Raw genomic sequence first — 21,135 nt, forward strand, 5'->3', positions numbered from 1 at the left:
TGTTGGATCCCCAAGCATCGAGAATAAATCCACGTTTTCAAGAAAAGCAAAATTTATTTCAAAGCATTGGAAAGACACTCAAACACGTTCTTTGTTAGAACTGATTTGTTGGATCCCCAAGCATCGAGAATAAATCCACGTTTTCAAGAAAAGCAAAATTTATTTCAAAGCATTGGAAAGACACTCAAACACGTTCTTTGTTAGAACTGGCTACAAACTGTAAGGGCAAGCATAATAAAGGGATTTGAAACAGACACAGAACCAATGGGTCACTTTCCCGCTGGCGGGCGAGAGGAAACGGTTGCGCGCCCTTTCCCTGAGAACCAAGTTATCTCCAGACATATACAGGTGCAGTTCTCAGGTTCTAAAAGCAACAAGCCGGCAATGAAGCGAACTCCCACAAGACGACCTCCAGTTGTTTGGCTTATGCATTACAGCAGAGTACAATAACAGCTCGCAGGCAGGGAAGGAGGGGGATGGGGGGAACAACTGTACCGAAGTACCAGCAACACAGAACACCATGGCAGCTTGCTGACACTAACTTGCTGTACCAGGGGAATGCTGTAGACATAGTTTATCTTGACTTCAGTAATGCTTTTGATAAAGTTCCACCTAACATTCTTATTGGCAACTTGGTAAAATGTGGTTGGGATCCTATTACTGTTAGGTGAATCTGTAACTGGATGACAGATCACACTCAAAGAGTGCTTGTTAATGGTTCCTCATCCTCTTGGAGAGGAGTGACAAGTGGAGTGCCTCAGGGAGCTGTCCTGGAACCTGTTTTGTTCATCATCTTTATAAATGATTTGGGTGAGGGAATACTTATTAAATTTGCAGGTGACATTACATTGAGACAGGTAGCAAATACAGTAGAAGATAGAGTCAGGATACAGGATGATCTTGACAGGCTGGAAAATTGGGCTGAGATAAATAAAACAAATTTCAATGGAGATAAAAGATAGGAAAAATCAAATGCATGATTACAGGATGGGGGAGACTTGGCTTTGCAGTAGTATGAGCAAAAAGGATCTAGGGGTCTTAGTAGACCATACACTGAACATGAGTCAGTAGTGTGATGTGGTAGCTAAGAAGGCAAATGCCATTTTGGCCTATATCAACAGAAGTATAGTGTCCAGATCACACAAAGTGATGGTATCACTTTGCTCTGGTTAGACCTCACCTAGTCTGCAATCATACGAACCATAGGACCTGACATAGGCACAAATGTCGAGCAGATTTAAAGGGGTTGATCAGACAGCAACATGTGGGAAGTGTCCCACAGCTGTCAGCAACCTATGCTGCTCCACCGCAGAAATGAAATTAAAAGACACCGGGGAAAATCTAGGCACTAGGGGAACAGCAGACCAGGAGACACCCGCTTGAGTGCGGTGTGCCTCAAGGGGCTGTGCTGTCCCCAATGTTATTTAACATCTATATGCACCCCCTTGCCCAGATTGCCCGGAGGTATGGGCTGGGGGTGTCACCAGTATGCTGATGACACCCAGCTCTATCTGATGTTGGGTGGCCAGTCAGACTCCAGACCAGAAGACCTGGACCGGGTTTTGCAGGCCGTGGCTGGTTGGCTTAGACTGAGTTGGCTGAAGCTGAATCCAGTGAAGACAGAGGTCCTGTGCCTGAGTTGTGGCGGTTCAGGGGTGGGAATCCCACTTCCAACCTTCGGGGGGCCTTCATTGGTGCCAGCGCCGGAGGTTTGGAGACTGGGAGTGCTCCTGGATCCCTCCCTTACTATGGAGGCCCAGGTAGCAGCCACTGCTAAGTCGGCCTTCTACCACCTTAGGCTGATGAGGCAGTTGGTTCCCTTCCTTGACTGCAACGACCTGGCTACAGTGATCCATGCGATGGTCACCTCAAGACTAGACTACTGTAATGCTCTCTACATGGGGCTGCCCTTGTTGTGGATCCGGAAGCTGCCATTGTGTTGTGTGTTTCTTGTACGCTTGTACAGTTCATTCCCCCCCCTCTCCCTGCTAGCCTGTATTTTATTTTGCTGTAATGCTAAGCCGAACATCTGGAGGACGTGGTGTAGGAGGAGAGCTTGAATGCTAGCTTGTTGCCTTTAGAGCCTGGGAACTGCACCTGTATTATGTCTGGAGATAGTAGTGTTCCCAGGGATTGAGCGCGCAACCGTTTCCCTTTACCCGCCAGCGGGAAAGTGATCCATTGGTTCGGTCCCTGGTTCAAATCCCTTTATTATGCTTGCCCTGGCTGTTTGTACCCATTCCTAACAAAGGACTTGTTTGAGTATCTTTCCAAAGCTTTGAAATAAATTTTGCTTTTCTGAAACGTGGATTTATTCTCGATGCTTGGGGATCCAACAAGCTAGTGCAGAATGCCGCGGCCAGGCTGTTGATAGGCCTCCCTAGATGGGAGCACATCCAGCCTGTGCTGAGGACACTGCACTGCCTGCCAATAGTGTACCGAATCGACTTCAAGGTGCTGGTTCTTACCTTTAAAGCCCTATATGGCCAGTGTCTGACATACCTATGGGACCGCCTTTCCCTGTATATACCCCAGAGAGCACTACGGTCTGGGTCTCAAAATCGGTTGACCTTCCCTGGCCTGAGGGAGGCCAAGCTAGCTATTATCAGGGCCAGAGCCATCTCGGTGGTGGCCCCTACCTGGTGGAACGAGCTCCCAGAGTAGATCAGAGACCTGCAGGACCTTTCGCAGTTCTGCAGGGCCTGCAAGACGGAGCTCTTCCACCAGGCATTTAGTTAGGGGTCGCCGCTACTGCAGGCCGCTACTGCAGAGCTCTGGCCCATGGTTCCAACATCCAGCTGATTACAAGCAGAAACATTGGAGAACATCTGGGCAGTGGAAATTCACTCTGACAATATACCATCTAGGGTAATTTTAACTGCCACCAGCACTTTGTGTTTATATTGTTTTTACTTGTGTGTTTAAATATTTGTATATTTTAAGCTGTATTTATGTTTTTATGGAAGCGACTGCTTTGTGGGGAGGGTGGGGTATAAATATGATAATAAATAAATAAATAAATTTTTTAAAAGACACTGGGGAAAATTTGGTAGTAAACGGGTTGCGACAGGCCACAGATGGACTTTCCCCTATCTGGTTGCCCAAGCACGCTCTCATGCTGTCAGGATGGTCTGATCATGCCATCCTGACTCTGTGCCGTTGTTTTTTTCCTCCCTTCACATTATGAGCATCATCGCAAACTCCATAGGGAGCTTTAGTGCAGAGGTGCGATTCCTCGATTCCTCGTTTAAGCATGTGGGAAACAAATGGCAAAAAAAGAAGACTCACCCGCAGTTGCATCTGATCACACACTGACGGGCTGCACCTGCAGCTTCAAAGGGAGGTGTGGTCTCACAACTGCATGTCAAATTCCTCTGGAGGAAATAGCCTCACTTCCCTCCACCTCAGTTGGTGCGTGTGACCGTAACCCTAAAGTATTGTGTTCAGTTTTGGGCACCACAATCTAAGAAGGATCTAGAAAAACTGAAACATCTCTAGAGGAGGGCAACAAAGATAGTGAGGGGTCTGGAGACCAAGTCCTATGACTCGGTGTTCACGCCTTCCCAGTTGGGCGTGAACACCAACAAGCATGCCTCACTCCTCCCCCCCCCCGGTGACGACGCAGCTCACTCCGCCCCCTCAAGCGACGACACAGCCTGCTCCTTCTGGCCAGGAGGGGGGGGAATGGAAACTTGGCGCAGTAAGTTCGCCTCAGCATTCTCCGAGGCTGACAAAGCGGCTCTACAAGCAGAGGGGGGTTTTGAAAGGAGGGAAGACGGTTGTTGGTACCGGGAACATAAACTGTTTGTCCCCCTAGCACTCAGGGGGGAGGTATTGCAAGCAGTACATGGCTCCAAACTGTCAGGTCACCCTGGTTTTGTTAAATCGCTTCAACTTTTGAACAGACAATTTTGGTGGCCAAAAATGCAGAAAGATTTATCATCGTATGTCCAATCCTGCCAGATATGTGCCATGAGCAAAGCCAGGCCGGGGAAGCCCCCGGGACTGCTACACCCGCTTCCTACTCCGAGCCGCCCTTGGGAGGTTATTTCCATGGATTTTATATCTGATCTACCACCGAGTAAAGCGATGACTGTCATATGGGTGGTAGTGGATTTATTTTCTAAACAAGCTCATTTCATCCCGTTTCCCTCACTGCCTACAGCCAAGGCACTCGCTAAGGCGTTTCTGATGCATGTGGTGCGCTTACATATGCTCCCCAACAAGGTGATCTCTGACAGGGGGAACAAATTGGTTTCCCGTTTTTGGGGAGAGCTGATGAAGCTGATGGGGGTGGAATGAGGCCTCAGTGGTGCTTATCACCCAGAGACTGACGGACAAACGGAACAGGTGAATCAAACTCTAGAACAATATCTCCGTTGTTTTACCAACTATCAACAGGACGATTGGAATGACTTATTGCCTCTAGCTGAATTTTGTTATAATAATACGTGTCACTCTTCCACGGGGATGTCCCCGTTCAAGGCATTGTACAGTTATGACAGCCCGCCTGTCCCATTCTTGGAAGGGGAGGCAGACATGGGGTCGGGGGATGCGGCTCTGTGGTGCAAACATTTACGTGACTTATGGCCACTTCTGTGTAAAACGTTGAATGCTGCTAAAGAGGCTTATAAAGCTCAGGCTGATAAGAGAAGGGTGGAGGGTTGGGCTCTGCAGCCTGGTGACTCGGTTTATGTATCCACAAAAAATATTCAGATGCTACGTCCGAGTAGAAAATTAGGTTGTAAAGACATTGGGCTATTTAAGGTGAAAAAACTTATTAATGATGTCGCCGTAGAGCTGGATTTACCAAAAAACTTGAGGAAATTGCATTCTGTGTTTCATTTCAGCCTCCTAAAAAAGGATTCTGGTTCCAGCAAGTGGCGTCCTGCAGCACCGGTGCCCCCTCCGATTATGATCGGGGGCGAGGAACATTACGAGATCTCTAAGATTTTGGACTTAAAGCTCAAACGTGGGAAATTGTTGTATCTGGTGGAATGGGTGGATTTTGGACCCCAGCACCTGGAATGGGTAGAAGTAGGGGATATTCGGCCCCCTCGTCTGTCACATCAGTTCCATCGGGACTTCCTGGACAAACCGGGGAATCTCCCGGAATGACCTGGAGAACTCCCGGATTGGGCGGGAGATCTCCCGGACTGGGCGGGAGGAGTTGTCTTTGAGGGGGCAGTATGTCAGTTATGCTGCCATGGGGGTGGGGATGTTCTTTCAGTGTCTGTGTAAATTGCTTTTGCATTCCTGTCTCTTGCTTGGCGCAGTAATGCTTATCTCTAAAGAAGAACAGGAGGCAAGATGTGTTATCTCCCAACCGTGGGAGCAGAGAAATTCCCAGCTTCGCATAGTAGTAATGCTTACCAGCTCTAGCCCGCGCGGGGGAGGGTGCTTAATTGGCCAGAGTAGTGGGGGGGGTGCATACGAAGGCCCTATATCTCATTAGGTTCAATAGGCAACAGTTATTCTTAACAGTGACTGTGTTAATGCATCTATGGCTCTTCAATAAAAGTATAACATTTGTATGAAGTGTGTACTCCGTTGTTGGCTGTGGGTTCTGACACCCGCACAACAGCAGCAGATGCGGTGGTGGTATTCCCAGCCACCCACATGCTTCCTCTTCCCTCACAGCACCACTGACAGCGCTCTGAAAATCACAATGGATCTCCCAGCTACATAGATCAATTCACCTTAGGTTGGGAAATTCCTGGCTATTTGGGGGTGGAGCCTTGGGACAGTGAGTCTTGGGGAGGGAAGCAGCCTCAGCAGGGTATAATGCCATAGACTCAACCCTCCAAGCCAGCCATTTTATCCAGGGTAACTCATCTCTGTCACCTGGACAACAGTTGTAATTCTGGGTGATCTCCAGCCCTCACCTGGAGGCTGGCAATGGTAGCTTTCATGAAGGAACTGGCTGGTTTGGAGGGTGGAGTATATAGCATTATACTGGTCTGAAGTTCTTTCCCTCCTCAAACCCCACCCTCCCCAGTATCCACCTCTCCTAGAATGCTGCCAGGCCAAGGGTTGCCAACCTCCAACTGGGGCCTGTAGAATGAACTCTAAACAGCAGAGATCTGTCTCCCTGGAGAAAATGGCTGCTTTTAATGGTGGACTCTGTGGCATGATACCCAGCTGAGGCCTCTCCCTTCCCCAAACCCAGCCTCCTCCACCACAAAATCTCTAGGAATTCCCCAGCCTGGCACTGGCAACCCTCATCAGTCCTGGCCTCAAGGCTTCCTCCCTCCCTCAAAGGCCAAAAGAGGTCTGGAAAGGGCCCTCCTCCTGCCTTTTACTGACAGAGCCAGTTAGAAGCCCCCCCCCAACGTTCTAATCTCTCACTGTTGATGCCTGAAGTAGATCTCTGCAGAGGCCATTTCAAAGGGTTTGGGTTAGGGTTAGGGTTTGGGGGGAGGGATTCAACCATCCCTGAAGGGTTTGTTTGTTTGTTTTTTACTCTTTGGATTTTTCTGCAGCCTCAGGAAGTCTCCTGACTATGTAGGAAAAGCTGTTGGGGGAGAGTGAGTCCTCTGTTGATGGAAATAAGTATCCACACAGGGGGGGGGGGGGAGCGCCCGGAAGTATATCCAAAATTTGTGGGTTTTATTGACTGTCTTTGTATATCCAAAATTTGTGGGTTTTATTGACTGTCTTTGTATATCCAAAATTTGTGGGTTTTATGATTTTTTAAAAATCTATGCCAATAAAGGTTTTGACTGGCTGAACCCTCTTTTCAACCTGTGTTAGTAACAGATATAAACTCCAAGAGACAGTGTATACCTGATAGAAATACTTGGTTTGATACTGACTGTAAGGCTCTCAAAAGAGCTATTAGGAACCTGCACAGACAGTTTAAAATACAAACAGAAAAGAGATATTGCCGAGTGTTTTGAAACTGATAAGAGAATATAAAAATTTATTAAAAACTAAGAAGCTTGAGGCCCAGAAAACAAATGGGATTGTTTATTTTGAAGAAGAAGAAGAAGAGATTGGATTTATACCCTGCCCTTCACTACCGAAAGGTGTTTCAGAGCAGCTTACAAACTCCTTTCCCTTCCCCTCCCCACAACAGACACCCTGTGAGGTAGGTGGGGCTGAGAGAATTCTGACAGAAACTGCTCTTTTTTCAACCTGTGCCAGAACTATGGCTTGCCCAAGGTCATCCAGCCAGGTGCAAGTGGAGGAGTGGGGAATCAAACCCGGTTCTCCCAGATTAGAGTCCGCGCACTTAACCACTGCACCAAACTGGCTGTAAAAGCAAAAAAACCTCAAAATCTTTTGGACCTTAATAGCAAAAGGATTAAATCCAAGATTCCCCATACCTTTCCATATTCTGGCCACTGTTTCGGAAACCTTCTTTGCTACTACATTCACAAATAAAAATGGAGATATACCAGACAGTAGACCGAGATTGTCACCAGATATAAAAGAATGGCCCCCAGTAACAGCTAATGAGGTGGGGATAAGAGGGCTTGCCTTGCAGTGGCTGACCTCCTTTCTCCAAGGTGGTACTTGGGGAGGGAATTATCTCAGCGACATTTGCTAGAATGTGGTGCGCCACAGGGGTCGATTCTCTCCCCAGTGCTGTTTAATATCTACATGCGCCCCCTCACTCAGATTATCTGGAGGTATGGGTTGGGTTGTTACCAATATGCAGACAACACCCAGCTCTATCAACTGATGAATGACCACCCAAACTGTACCCCAGAAAACCTGGACAAGGCATTACAGGCCGTGGCTGGTTGGTTACAACAGAGCAGATTGAAACTGAATCCATCCAAGACAGAGGTCTTGCACCTATGTTTAACAAGTTGAGGGCCAGTTTAAATACTCCTTTACTTCAAATGATGGAAAGGTCTAACAAGGTACCTGATAGTAAGAGGGCACAGGTGACATAGTTATTATTGGCTACAAATGATTCTGTTACTCTGTCTGTGGCAAACGTTTTAGGGGCAATAATTAAACAGCAGAAGAAGAATATCAAGTAAGGCATTATTTTATTTTCTGCTCACGGTATGAGCAGTAATAGATAAGACAGACAGACAGACAGACTTCTGTGTGGTTCCCTAGCAGTGGCCACTAAGGGCATTCATTTCTTAAAGCGTAGGCACTGCTTCTGTTATTTGGGGGGGGGATTTAAAGATCCCCCTCCCATTTTTGGTTTTTAGATTTCAGATTTTTCTGCAAACCAGGGGCACCTCTGGTTCAACTGGATGGAAGCAGGGAAGGTGCTACTGTATGGGCTAGTGGCGGAGCATGCAAGTATGTCCCTCTCCCCTGCCATGGGCAGCTCCAGCACCATTCTCCACCATGCCTTTCAGTGCATGACAGCCGAGTGAGTCTCTGCCCTGGGCCCTGCAGCCCAGACAAAGATGTGCACCCTGAAGCAATAGAGCAACTCCCTCAGGCTAGTTTGCTAACATCTCCATGCTGCTGTGGATCAGCCAGGGCTCAGCAAGAGCGAGGACCCCTCAGGAGAAGAGGAGCCCTGTAGTAGCCAGCTCTGAGTCAGCAGAAGCTGGCAAACAGGAAGGTGACCTGCAAGCATGTCAGGATTCACAGCCATCAGCTGGTGTAGAATCACTGACACCCTCCAGCATTTATTCAACAGCTGAAACTCAGTTAATAATTTCCAGCCCTTCAGTAGTACGGCCCTCAAAGTGCGATAGATGGAAGATATGAACATAACTACAGGAGAGACAACAAAGTGCATGCGTCCTGGCCTGATGCCAACTGCTTGAGTGGTTGCAGGATTTCTCCTGAGCATGACCCTTAAGCACATGGGTATAAAAACCAGCCAAAGGAGGCTGTTAGGCATGGAAGCGACGACTTGAAATCCCTCTGACTCTGTGACCACTGCATCAGATCCTGCCTCAGCCCTGTGGCATTTTGGACCGTTTCTGACTCTGTCTTTGCTTTTGTCTTGCTCCTGAACCCGCTCACGAGTAACTCTCGGATCCTCAGACTTTGCTGTATGGACTGACTCTTGGGCTGGACTCTTGATTTTGTGCTTAATCTTGGACTGGCCCTTGACTACCCTTCTTGAGTTGGTGTTCTTGTTTTACTCGCTCTGCATTCTGACAGTGCAGCCTATGCTGTTTCCAGTCCAGCTTGCAACAGTTTGCTTCAACCCCCACAAACAAACGTCCACAGCATGGGCAGGGCTGCACCAGGGAGCCTTGTGGTGCTGCAACTGACTCATGCTCCGGCAACATGGCAGCAGCAGCAGACCACCATGCTCCACGCTACAGCAGCGGTGTCTCTGCCTGACAGAGAAATTCAAGGGCAGTGTGGAAGAACTTCCAGCTTATTTATTTATTTATTATTACTTTGACTTTTACCCCATCCTCCCCGCTGAGGCAGGCTCAGGGCGGCTTACACAAGGAAACAATAGAAAACAATAATATACACATCAATATAAAATACAGGATAAAATTATTAAAAACATTAACATACCGCTGGCAGCATAGCTGTGGTAAAGTGCATTCAGAAACATACAATTCGGTGATACCTCCACTCTCGGCAGGCTCAGGCTGGCAGTACATTCGGCACAGGGCACAGATGGTGACGTGCAGCTCCTTACCTGAATGCCTGATGGAAGAGCTCCGTTTTTGTGGCCCTGCGGAACTGAGAGCTTTTCTTGCTTATTGCCATCTCTACAAGGAACTTTGGGACAGAGACTCATCCTCAGTCTCCTAAAGGGGCAGGCAGCCAAGCAGGCTACACCTTTTTTGCTCTCCAAGTCTCATTGCTAGAAAACTTCCTGAACTTTATGTCTCATATGACTGCTGTCTTTGCTAACCCCCTGAAGGGTGAAAATGTCAGTAGGAGAATCTGTGTTCTAAAACAGGGCAAGGGTACCATGGCACTGAATTCAAATTATTGGCCCAGGATTTGGGGTAGAATGAGGCAGCCCTTGTAGATCAGTATTTAGAAGGGCCTGCTTCACCTCACTACCCTCTGCCTGGGGTTCCAACAGGAGAAGAAAGTGAACCAGTGCAATTAGGTGCTGTATGCCCCTGCTTGACTCCTGAGGAATTGGTGCCATGCTAACAGCCGTATTTATTTTATTTTTATTTATTTATTAATTAAATTTGTATCCCGCCCTTCCAACATGGGCTCAAGGTGGCGAACATAGAGGCAAATGCCATACATAAAACAATAAAACAATAAACAATCATTACCTATAAAACAGTTAAATGTCGGTGCTCAACAGACAATATCAATTTCATAATAAAATGCCAATAACAATAACACACTCCGAGTAAACACAATTGTCTCTGCTCAGTTGATGTTACACTATAACTGCCATCCCCATGCCAGGGCTAGTGCGCGTCATGATGTTAATACTGTGGTGGTACAATGGTGGTGGCAGCCCCTACTCAAAAGCCTGGCGGAAGAGCTCCATCTTACAGGCCCTGCGGAACTGCATAAGGTCCCGCAGGGCCCTGATCTCCTCTGGGAGCTCGTTCCACCAGGTAGGGGCTGCCACCGAAAAAGCCCTGGCCCTGGTTGCAGCATATTTAACTACCTTGGGGGCTGGGATAACAAACAGATGTTGCCCCCCTGACCATAGTGCCCTTGGGGGAACATATGGGGAAAGGTGGTCCCTCAGGTAAGCCGGACCCTGGCCATATAGGGCTTTAAAGGTAAGAACCAGCACTTTGAAACGGATCCGGTATGCTATTGGCAGCCAGTGCAGCACCTTCAGCACAGGCTGGATATCGTCCCACCTACTGAGACCCATCAGCAACCTGGCTGTTGCATTCTGCACTAGCTGCAGCTTCCGGATCTGCAACAAAGGCAGCCCCATGTAGAGAGCGTTGCAGTAGTCTAACCTCGAGGTGAACGTCGCATGGATCACTGTGGCCAGGTCATCACGATCCAGGTAGGGAACCAACTGTCACGCCAGCTGAAGATGGTAGAAGGCTGACTTGACAGTGGCTGCCACCTGGACCTCCATCGTTAAAGAGGAGTCCAGGAGCACCCCCAAACTCCTAACCCTCGGCACCGGCACCAAACCGATCCGATTCAGGCCCAGGTCCTCTGTCTTCACCGGGTTTAGTTTTAGCCGGTTCAGCCTGAGCCAACCAGCCATGGTTTGCAATGCCCTATGAAGGTCATCAGGACTGGAGTCCGACTGGCCACCCAGCATCAGATAGATCTGGGTGTCATCTGCATATTGATGACACCCAAGCCCATAGCTCCGGGCAATCTGGGCAAGGGGGACACGTGTAGATGTTAAATAACATCGGGGACAGCACCACCCCCTGAGGCACCCCACACTCAAGAGGATGCCTCCAGGACCACTGATCCCCAATCGCCACCCTCTGTCCCCGACCTTGGAGAAAAGAGGCAAACCACTGAAGGGCAAGCCCCTGAATTCCCACGTCAGCGAGGCGGTGGGTCAACAGCTGATGGTCGACCGTATCGAACGTGACTGACAGATCTAACAACAGCAATGCCACCACATTGCCTCGATGCCTTCAGAGATCGTCAGTCAAGGTGACCAACGCCATCTCTGTTCCATGACCCGAGCGAAAGCCAGACTGGAAGGGATCCAGGACTGAAGCATCATCCAGAAAGCCCTGTAACTGTAACGCCACCACCCTCTCTATCAATTTGCCCAAATAGGGCAAATTGGAAACCGGTCGATAGTTGGCCAATTCAGCTGGGTCCAGAGATGGCTTTTTAAAGAGAGGGCGGACCACCGCCTCTTTGAGTGCTCCGGGGAATCATCCCTCAGTAAGGGACTTGTTGATAATCTCCTACAGAGCACCTTGAAACCCCTCGTGACCCACCTTAATGAGCCAGGAGGGGCATAGATCAAAGTCGCATGTGGTTGGGCGTACAGAAACGAGCCATCTGTCAACTTCGTCCAAGCTGAGTGGGCTGAAACACTCTAAACCCGGAACCGAAGGCACGCAAGGGGCCTCGAGTTCGCTCACTGTCTCAATCGTGGCGGGGAGGTCATGTTGGAGCGTTAGGACTTTATCTGCAAAATAGCTCGCAAACGCCTCACAGCCAATATCCAATTCCCTATCGTTTCACCTGCCCTGTGGCAGGTCTATCAAGGACCGAATCGTGCTAAATAATTGGGCCGGGCGTGAGCTCGCAGATGCAATCTCGGCTGCAAAGAAATCCTTCTTAGCCACCTTGACTGCCATCTCATAGGCTCTCATAAACATCCTATAAGATGCCCTTAATGCTTCGTCACAAGCATGGCGCGACCGTCTCTCTAGTCATCTCAGTTCTCACTTCATTTGCCGCAGCTCCTGGGTATACCAAGGAGCCCGCCTCAGCATCCGGAGAGGACACCTGGGAGCTATCTTGTCGATGGCTGCGGAGAGCCGGACATGCCAGTTTTCCACTAGCTCATCCAATGAGCCACCAGGGGGCCTCGGATCTCACAAGGCCCTCTGGAGCCACAGAGGGTCCATCTGGGCCCGCGGGTGAGGATAAATCAGCTTGCTGCCCACAAAGGGTCGGGGTGGAACATTCAGACGGGCCTTCAGGGCCAGGTGGTCCGACCATGGCACTGCCTCACCACTCCAGCGATAAACTAAATTTAACCAGTTCCCTGCTATTAAACATATATATATATACATATTACAAAATGCTGCTAGCCTACCCAACTATCTAACACAGCTGCTCATACCAGGGATAACAAATCTAATAATTACAGTACAAATAATAATTACAAATACATAAAATATCCCAACCCCGGTAACCACAGTCAAACACCCCAATCATACAGCATTCACTTCACACCAGCCGAACCCTCACCCACTCCACTCTCATCCAACCTCATTCACTCTTATTGCCAAGCAGTGTGTGTTCTTTAGTCCACACTGTCCTCATGTAAGAAGCTCGCCCGTTCACCACTAGGGGGCCACCAGCTTCTTCAGGCCCTCAGTTGTCTCCGGCCAGCACCCGTCACTCTGCAACTCTGGCCCACGCTGCACGACCCAGCCGATCACAGCCTTTGCTTATATTGCAGGGAAGCAGGTCATTATGCCAGTGGGTGTCCTGCCAAATGGAGGCCAACCCCAAGTCAGTGTGGGCCAGAGAGCATGGGGCAATTTGTTGGGTCCACAGGGGCCCCCTGTGACAACCCTGGAGGGTTCCTGGTGCCTGTGTAGCTTTTCTTACCTGATGCATATTGGCTAATTGTCTATGCCATGGTGGACTCAGGGGTCTCCTGCTGTTCATGGATGCTAGGTTTGCAGTGCAGCACAAAATCCCTCTTTTGTCCATGGTGCCTTAGATGAGGCACTAGATGGGCACCTGCTGTGCTCTGGCCTGGTTGTTCAAGAGACTCAACCACTCATTATACAAATCAAATGGCACCAAGAGCAGCTTTGCCTCAACACTGTGAGCATGCCCTGGTTTCCTCACATATTATTTATTTATTTGCTTTGTTTTATTTCTATCTCACCCTCCCCGCAAGCGTGAGGGCAGGTCACATAAGTCAAATCAGCAAATGTAATGACAGAAATATACAATTAATAGGGTTAAAATAATACAATGGAATTAAAACAATTTAAAAACAGTCTTGGTTAGGGAATCACATGATTGAATGATTGCCCTGTAGATGATGCTGTGGTGGAAACCTCATTCAGCAAAGTCTCTAGAGGTGTAATCACTAAATACATCTCTACATCGCAGGGGAGGTCCAGGTGTAATGGACTTCCATCACCTCAGCCAAAGGCCTGGTGGAACAGCTCTGTTTTACAGGACCTGCAGAACTATAAGAGGTCCTGCAGGGCCCTAATCTCAAATGGGAGCATGTTCCACCAGACCAGGGCCAAGATAGAGAAAGCCCTAGCCGAGGCTAAACAGATATCCTGCAGGTTGCCCTAGTTAGCCCTCCATGACCCCATCATTGGGTGGGCTCAGCTAGTTTCAGGAGCCATGCCCACACCTGAATCAGTCCACAGTCCTTGTTGCTGCTGCCACCCTGGTGTTTCCTGCACTACCTGAAAAGTATGCAGATTTGAAGGACATTTACAAGGAAAGGGGAGCTGATCAACTACCACCGTATCGGCCATATGACAGTGCTATAGACCTCATCCCACCCCTACCTCTGATTTCTGACCTACTGGAACACCTAAAGGGAGCCCAGATTTACACCAAACTGAACCTCCAGGCTGCTTACAACCTGGTGTGCATTTTGGAAGGGGATGAATGGAAAATGGCTTTTTGGTACTAGGTATGGTCAATTCAAGTACCTGGTAATGCCATTTGGGTTGACCAATGCACTTGTGGTGTTCCAGAGGTTCATGAACAATATTTTTCAGGACCCTCTGGACCAGTTCATTATTATTTATTTAGACAACATCTTAATTTATTCATGAAACTCAGCAAAACACTCCCAGCATGTGTGCATTGTGTTACAATTTGTGTTACAAAGACTGCAGAAACACAGCCTGTTCACCAAGTTGGAAAAATGCACCTTTGATCTGCAGGCCGTGGAATTCCTCAGGTATCTGATTTCACTGCATGGGATCAAAATGGATCCAAAGAAAGTTGAAGCTGTACAGACTTGGCAGACCCCACACTCCCAGAAAAACATACAGTGCTTCTTGGGCTTTGCAAACTACTACCGGCAGTTTATCCCAGGCTTTGCATCCATCACAATTGACACAACTCCTGCATCCTCAGGAGCCATTCCAGTGGATTCCAGAGGCAGACCAAGCGTTTAAAACCTTGAAGGAATGGTTCAGTCTCTGGACTGCTACTCTGGTACCCTGATCTACAACTGCCTCCTCGAGTACTCCATGACCCTGTGCCTACTACTCTCACCAGCTCACTCCCACAGAAAGAATGTATATGATCTGAGAGCAGGAGCTACTCACGATCAAGGCAGGTATTGAGGTTTGGCAGCACCATCTCAAGAGAGCTTGCATAACAGAGACATGATTGGAGGAAAACAATGTAGTATGTCTGGTCCAACTAACACCACTTGGTTATGCTGGCCTCCACTATCCCTGTGCATCTGGCTGGGGGGGATGGGAGGTGTGGCTATTATCCTCTGTAAGTCCTTCCTCAAACCCAGTGCAAACAATAACTAGCATTGACTGTGTGACCCTTACATTAGGGACTGATTAGGCATTGTGCTTGTTTACCAATCACCCCATTTCCCAGTGGGCAGCCTCTCTGAGTTGGCAGAGGTACTCTTGGATGTGGTACTGGAGACTTCTAGACTGATTGTTCTGGGGGACTTCAACATTCATATTGAGGATACATCACTGGGACTGGCCCCAGATTTTATAGATTCTTTGACTGCCTTGGGCATATCACAAATTGGGACCGGCCCAACTTAATCTGTTACACTGAGCCTTTGAGGGTTGGAGCTTTCAGCGTTGGAGATCTGGCCCAAAGCATGGTCTCCATGTCCTCAGACAGGATGGGGGCTTCAGGATATGGGGGAGACTTCAGGGTCACAGTGTGCCCTGGCTCAGCCCTGGATGATGTGGCCAGTAGACAGATGGTGGGTCTGGGATAAAGAGCCACTGCCAGACCGACTGGTATGCAGGCCACACCCTGTGCAGCACATGGGCAACCATCAAGAGAGAGCAGCTGGAGACCCAGCACAAGTGGGGGGATCAGCAGTGCTGGGAGGACCTTGCAATGGCTCAGGAGGCAACTACTGGGCACCTTGACAGGCTGCTGGCTGTCTCTGGGGACATGAATGGGTGGCTGGCATACATCAAGTGGCTGCTTGTGACCTGTCAGCAGTGACCCAGGGCCTCGTGCCAACCCCATCCCTGTGTCCCCCCCCCACTCATCACCAACAGTGGATGTGGTCAACTGGGGTGCCCCCTGGGTCCTTTTGGTAACAGGAGGCCTCCCCACCGATGACTGCTAGGCACCCATGGGTGGCCCCATTTTTCTTTTGCCCTCCCCATGCCACTTTCATGGGGATCATACCCATTGCTTCACATGGGGCTTGGGATCCCAGGGTGACAAGGCCCATTCCCCCTTTTTGTGCTGCTGTCTCCATCCTGTATGGCATGACTCAGAGGGTGCCTGGTCCCGCCCCTTTCTGCCTCTCTGTTTACCTCTCCTCGGGCCCACAGCCCCATGGCTGCTCACCTGTGGTTTGTTGGTCCCCCTGTCCATCGCAGTGTTGCATCCCTGTGATGTCTTGTGAGCATGCCAGAACAGTTGCTGGGGATGCCAGTGCAGTCATGGCCCCTGGGGCCACACTGCTTGTTATCTGTACAGCTCTGGGCCCTTCTGGGTCCCCTTGAAGAGATGGACCTGTGGTGCCCTTGTTGTACTGGCAGCTGGCTGGCACACAGCACTGTTTCTTAAAGAAGCCTGAGGTTCAAGGAGGTAAGGGTGATGTTCTCTTTTGAGTCTTACCCGTACAGATGAAGCCAGGCAGCCCTCCATAGATCAGTTCATCATTGTCAGGCAACACAAAGGGGCATCTAGTCTGCACCTCCAGGCAGTATTGCTTGCATGGAATCCGGTGTTGGCACTGTAGTTGTGTCACATTGAAATATTCAGAGCACAGCCAAGCCTTGTAGACAGCCTGCAAGAAGGAAGCAACAGTGTGTCAGTAGACACCTAAAAATAATGAAGACCCCGATTTATCAAAAGCAGGGATATGAGATCAGTTGTTCATCATCTTGCATACCGCTCAATAACGTTTTACATGGAACTGATCTCGCTTTTAAGCTGGTTCCTTATTTAGAGTCTGCTGACCCAGCCATGCTGATATATTCTAATGTAAACTCCTAATAGGAAACTCCATGTCTCATGTGAGACTGCCTTTGATGTCTTGGAAGGATCAGTTGCTGCAACATGTGGCAACTCCTGTTTGGTGTCGGCTGCTTGGAAGACATAATTCCAGTGCTTCATCAATTGTACTGATTACCTATTTGCTTCCATGCACACTTAAAAATGCTGGTTTAAGGCCCTTCATGTTGTTGGTCCCTTATAATTATCAAACTATGTCTCTTGCTTGCCAGGTTTGCTCTTTAGACAGCCTTTTCCTGGTGATGCCCTCTGTTAAGATTATCCATCTAGCAACTGCTATGACATATGGGCTTTTTCTGTGGTAGGTCTCTGGAATGGCCTACAAAAGTGGGTGCAGAGTGAGCTTCCAGTTTGTGCATTTATTTATTTATTTGCATTATTTATAGTCCTCCTTTCTCACAGGAACTCACTGTGGATTGTACAGGGTATGTCAACACAATCAACAGGATGAGGCATTCAATAAACAATGCCATAGGATTAGGGTTGTAGAAATCTAGAACCAACCAGAAATCTAAAAGACAGACTGAAGCAAAGCATAAGTTTTAATGTGACACATTAAACAGTGCAACAATTACATAGTTGCATCTTTCTTACAATGCATTATACACAGCAGTATAAACTGTTGTCCCTTTTATGCCACAATCCCTTATTATTTATCCCTATCATTTATCCATACAAGTTTGCAAACCGTTTTATATAGTGCAACCCCATTGCCTGTGCAGAAAAGCCCTCTTAAACAATTCAGTTTTGAATAGTTTGTGAACATCACCTTCTCAGGCAAGCCATTCCACAAGGTGGGAGCCACAGTGGAGAAAGCAGGCATACGGGCAGTTGTTGATTTAACCCATTTGCGGTTGGCATCCACAGAAGACCCTGCCGATATGAGCAAAGTGGTGGAGCCTGGGGAAGAGGTAGTCCCACCGAGAAGAGGGACCAAGGCCATGAAGGGCTTTGTATGTGAGAGCCAATTCAATAAATTGAGCCTAGAAACAAATGGGCAAACAATGAAGTGTCTGCAGAACTGGAGTAATATGGTACATGTGCTCCATCTAAGCTCCTGATAATAACTGAGTATTGACTGGAGTTTCCAAATTGATTTTGAGGAGAGGCCACGTACAGTTCATTACAGTAGTCTACTCTCGACACTATTGCGGCATGGATACAGGTGATTAGATCATCCATATCAAGGTAAGGGGTTGTATTTTAAAGAAAGAAGTAGAAGGTTCTATTTTGGGAAGTCATTTAGTGAAGGGGAAATGATTTTGGATGATTTGGCTGTATTTTTAATTTGTGCATAGGCACACTAAGGATGAAGACAGATGTGCATAGTTTGGATACAGGACTTGCTGTGGATCCAAACTCACGTCTTTCTAGACAGATAAACAAACTGGAGAACTGGAAAACTCAGGGGCTGCTAGTTATTCCTATCTCCAGGATAAGCAAGATGTGTACAGTTCTGATGGAATGGCCTTTGTGGCAATCAAAAAGCCACTGCTCTTTTCCCTGAGTAAAGTTTAAGGCTTAAAAAAAAGCCTTTAAATGAATAATACTTACAAGACCCTTGAGGGAAAAAATCTAAAATCTGCCTGATGTACAGGACTAAGGAATGCTAAGCTCATCTGGCAGCAGAAAAATGTGGCCTCAGTACTAGAAAGAGGAGAAGTAAATCTATTGATACTTGAACTGACAGAACATCTTTTGGCAGAATATTTCTCAAAAATTAGACTAAAATCACACTAAAGTTTGCCTGTAAGACTGGGGAGGTTTTCATGCTTCTCTGACCAGTGCTCTGCCCCATCTGCAGCTTGAGCAAGGCCCTTGAAGGAGGGCCCTTGAAGTCAGGAACATCCTGTGTCCAGCCAAACATCTTTCATTTTATTTTTAAAAGGCAGTTCTCACTGCAGCCACTAGGGGTGCAGGAAAGTCTGAGTACAGCAAAAAGCACTCACAGATTGGCTAGACTTCCTTTTCTTCAACACTGAATCAAACTTGCTTAACAGATCGTACAACCAAGCCAGCACACTAATAGCTGCTATAGTAATTGCTATCCTGCAGGACATTTTCTCCAATATTCTTGCCTTCTCTCTTCCTTTCCTTGCATCCAGCTCAGCCAGATCTTGCAAAGCAGTAGTTAGGGCGTTGCAGCAAGGTAAAACAACCTTTTCCCTATTAATTTCTCTCCCTCTTTTCCACACCTTTCTCATTCATTTATGTTTCCATTCACCTAATTTTTCCATGTCCCCTCCCTCTTTATTTTTACTTCTTGGTCTCAAGACCTTCTCATCCCTATCCTGCTTGGTGACAAGAATGTATTTAAGAGTAGCATAGTAGCAAAACCTTTGTTAATAATAAGAACAGAAGGCACTGGGTTTGCTGGACACTGTACATTGCACTGGTTCTTCTGGGCTTCCAACCCCCCCCCCCGGTTTGGACTGTGATCAATCAATCAATCAATTAATCAATCAATCAATCAAAAGATTTATTGGCATATCAACAAAACAAAAACCAGCAGCAGGGAGACAACCCCTGCAACTGAAAGAATCTTCTTTTAGAGGCACAGCAGAGAAATTTAGCTACAGATTCAATGATCTCAGAATTATGGGAAGAAACAATCTTATAGTCATCAGATTGCTGTACATGGCTTTGATAAAGAGGTTCCGGAAAAACAGCCAAGGTCCCATTCACACGGAGAAGTTGCCGTGCTAAAGACATGGATGATAGGTAGATTTTCGGTGCGCGATCACACTGCAACATCTGGGAAGTGGCTAACCTGTGGCTTCCCACTGAAGATGTGGCGTAAAAACTACTGTATACAATGTACTAGTTTCCGGAAAACGCGGGGCAAGGGCAGGCGTCTGATCGCGTTTCTGCTCGAATCCTGTGGCATCCGGCGCCCATCCATGTCCCGTCGCAAATCAGATGTGGGTTTTTTGTCTCCACAGGATGCACTTGCTCTATCATGAGCATGCACAAACTTTGGTGGGGGAAAAAATCCCATTTGCCACGGAAGCGGCGCCTAGTGATTGCTGGTGTGATCGTGCCACCCCATTTCTTTGCCACACTTCAGGATAGCCGTGTGATCGGCACCTACCGGCATAACCACGGGAACTCCATGGGATGTGTGATTGGGCTGCCGCGCTTTAGTTTGCTCCGGGGCAGACAGCCATGCCTCACCCCCGTGTTATCTGGCCCGTGTGAACAGGGCCCAAATATCACAGTAAAAGGATCAATGCAGGAGAACATGTTCAATACTTTCAATCTCCCCCAAGGCACAGGCACAAAACCTAGAAGAGTATGGGATTTTCTTAAACCTCCTGTACAATACAGCAGAAGGGAGAACATTAAAACAAGCTAACATGAAGGCTCTCCGCAGATCAGGGGTTGTCAGACAACCAAAATATTCGGCAAAAAATTAGAGGGCATCCCCCACCTCAGAGGCAAGCATCTACCGGAGGCAAGACTTCTAAGTTACTGCATTTCAATATCAACAAGTCTTTGCTTAATCAGAACAAATGCACTCCTCTCCGGAAGGTACACAATGTCATCGAAGTTAAGCCCAATTACAAAATCCCCCCCTATAAAGGTCATCCATGCAGATGTTTGTGCTTCAGAGAGTATGTGCACAATAAGACTATTAAGACTACTCCTAAAGTGTATACATCGCCAAAAAGTTAATTGTTGTGATCCAAGCTCTTGTCACTAAACAACTTTGATTCACCTCCAAACATATGGCTGCATAAAAGAAATGGGTGAATGCAACGGCCAGGCTTTTGATGGACCTCCCTTTTTTGTTATTTCAGTCATTGAGAAATGTCACTCTATGGATATACATTAAAAACCTCTAGAGGAAGAAGCAAAATTGATATTCAACTTGAATACATTGATACCTCACAGACTTAATAATATGATGGATATTAGGTTATTTGTAAATATTATTTTGGTCTGCAATATTGTCTGGTATATCTATATCAGAATTCTAGGAACTGGCCCTTTAAATCCCCCCCAACGGCTGAGAATTATTAAGAACAAGAGTGTTTGAAAAGAAGCTTAGAAAACAGCTGTCTTAGAAGCAACATTCCTAGGAAGACAAGACTGTAAGGTTTTTTGCCAGGGGTGAGGGAGTGAAGATGTTTTTGGTAAATGTATATATCAAGTAAGGAGCATGGTGATATTTTTGTCTTGTTTTAGATTCTGGAACGATTGTAAGGCAAACATCAGCCATTAACAGAATAAGAGATTGGAAGATTTTTTGGGTAAGTGTAATGTGTAGTGGAAGGAACATAAATTGTGCACTGAAGATATGTAACTTTCATGTCTCGGAAACTATGTTGCAGGAGATGTGTTTGCTTTACTTTAGAT

The 21,135-nt window shown here is 47.5% G+C and overlaps 1 protein-coding gene across 1 annotated transcript in view; it reads right to left on the reverse strand.

Annotated features, from left to right (window-relative positions):
* Positions 1 to 19,873, reverse strand: part of LOC107120581 (transmembrane protein FAM155B-like) — a 54,183-nt gene extending 34,310 nt beyond the window's left edge. The window contains exons 1-2 of the mRNA XM_015423309.1: positions 19,868 to 19,873; positions 16,378 to 16,549 (exon numbers count right to left, since the gene is read on the reverse strand). Of these exons, the coding sequence (XP_015278795.1) occupies positions 16,378 to 16,549; positions 19,868 to 19,873 (178 nt within the window). The remainder of the gene's footprint in view (positions 1 to 16,377; positions 16,550 to 19,867) is intronic.
* Positions 19,874 to 21,135: the final 1,262 nt, after the last annotated feature.

This window comes from Gekko japonicus, unplaced genomic scaffold (assembly GCF_001447785.1).
Source record: "Gekko japonicus isolate JY-2015 unplaced genomic scaffold, Gekko_japonicus_V1.1 scaffold1277, whole genome shotgun sequence".
Classification (NCBI taxonomy): Eukaryota; Metazoa; Chordata; class Lepidosauria; order Squamata; family Gekkonidae; genus Gekko; species Gekko japonicus.